Source organism: Nelumbo lutea, chromosome 4 (genome assembly GCF_056320005.1).
Source record: "Nelumbo lutea isolate HS-2025 chromosome 4, American lotus-T2T, whole genome shotgun sequence".
Taxonomy (NCBI): domain Eukaryota; kingdom Viridiplantae; phylum Streptophyta; class Magnoliopsida; order Proteales; family Nelumbonaceae; genus Nelumbo; species Nelumbo lutea.
The window spans coordinates 84,737,824-84,739,471 of NC_142687.1; the positions used below are offsets into that span (position 1 = coordinate 84,737,824).

The 1,648-nt window shown below is 35.3% G+C and overlaps 1 protein-coding gene across 1 annotated transcript; it reads right to left on the reverse strand.

Moving 5' to 3' along the window:
- Nucleotides 1-426: 426 nt before the first annotated feature.
- Nucleotides 427-981, reverse strand: LOC148861449 (pectinesterase inhibitor-like). Its single transcript, XM_088985045.1, has one exon. It carries the CDS (start codon nt 979-981, stop codon nt 427-429), a length of 555 nt encoding a protein of 184 aa, XP_088841171.1.
- Between the last annotated feature and the right edge of the window lie 667 nt (nt 982-1,648).

The window sequence follows — 1,648 nt, forward strand, 5'->3', positions numbered from 1 at the left end:
TTCATTTTTATTTATTACATTGATTTCTTTGTCTTATTTGAATTTAAAGCATTTATTTTCTACAAAACCAATTCTAAGTATTTATTTTGAATATAAAGCATCTTCAGGAGATCATTTTCGAGTCATTAGCCCCTGCTCTGCTCTGCTAGTTAATAAAAGAAATTAAAAAAAAGGGTATATATGTGTCTGCATCATTCCATGTTGAGTTCTCATTTACAAGACAATAAGGGGTATGATTTAATGGATTTCAGATGAGATGTTTAATGATGTGTTCTTGTAACACGAATATCAATTTTAATGACAAACAAGGCTGCAAGTAATGGTTTCATCAATGATGGATGGAGTTAATGAAACCATCCCGGCCATGTGTGAAGAAGGTATTCATCATTCAGTTAATAAAAAAAGAAAACATGGAAGACAGAGATATCACATCCCGGCCATGCGATCAGCTATGGCTAAAGCATTGCTGCATAGATGGTTGAAGAGTTCAGCCTTGTCGCTTATCTCCGAGAACTGGACGCCGGATTGTCCTTTGAATGCTTTCTCGCACAACTCTGCTCTGAACATGGCGGATGTCAGCCATCTGTTCACGTTGTCGAAGTCTTTATTATCCAAAGCGGAGAATGAGCTCTGCACTAGAGAAATTGCCTTTTCGTAATTCGTCGAGCATTCAACAAAGCAGCTCTGGGCGTTAAAATCTTTTGTGGTGTTAGCCAACTTAGAGACGTAGTCGACAATGTAGGTTGCGTTGGACAATGCGTGCTGGAGCGTAATATTCGCAAGATCCCTGATGTTTGCTATTTTACCTTTCGATTGTTGCAGGTCTGAAATGCAGAACTCCTTGTAAATGGCGTGCTCGCAGGTGTTTTTGATCAGATCACTGGCTTCATCAGCCTGCGCAACCGAGGTGGTGAGGGAGAGGGTTATGAGAGTTAGGAAGAAGAAGAAGAAGAAGGAACCTGATGAATTAATGCAGCCCATAATTATGATTAATTTCCAAAGTTATTAAAGATAAAGATTGCTTTTGGAGAGACTTTATTTTGGTCTGAACTGCCTTTGATTTGAAGAAACAAAAGGGTAGGAATTAATATAGGGTAGTTAGTTCTAATTTGATAGATAGTTCATGGTTTTTCTTGTTAAGGGGTGATAGATCAAGGCATGAACCAGTGAATGGTCATACATGTAATACGATACATGCGGTTGAAGCGGTCTAATCGGTTTCTCATGTTAATTGTATTCGATTCAGTTGACCAACTTAATCACCTCATCACCTGTATATATATATATATATATATATATATATATATAACACGATATGAATTCATTAGTTATAAAGTTGGTTTGAACATTATAAAATTGGTCTCTTAGCTTTGGAGTTATTTAGGTTATTTTATACATGACAAGTATTATGATGAGTGTGATTCAATTTGAAATTAATATGATGGTTAGGAAAACGAATTATATCGATTTTACCATGAAAAAAGCTTGTTGGATTTTAATCTCATAAGAGATTAAATCCAATGGGTTTGATTGGTCAATTACATGAGAAATTGCACCTGTATACTTGTTTGAAAAAATCAGTTTTTCTTTTATAAAATCCAGTTTTGAATTTGTCCCACATTGTAAAATTATAAGTTTTGTTTTCAGT

What these genes read in the sequence shown, in the direction of transcription:
- LOC148861449 (XM_088985045.1), bottom strand. Translation starts at nt 981, where the DNA reads ATGGGCTGCATTAATTCATCAGGTTCCTTCTTCTTCTTCTTCTTCCTA.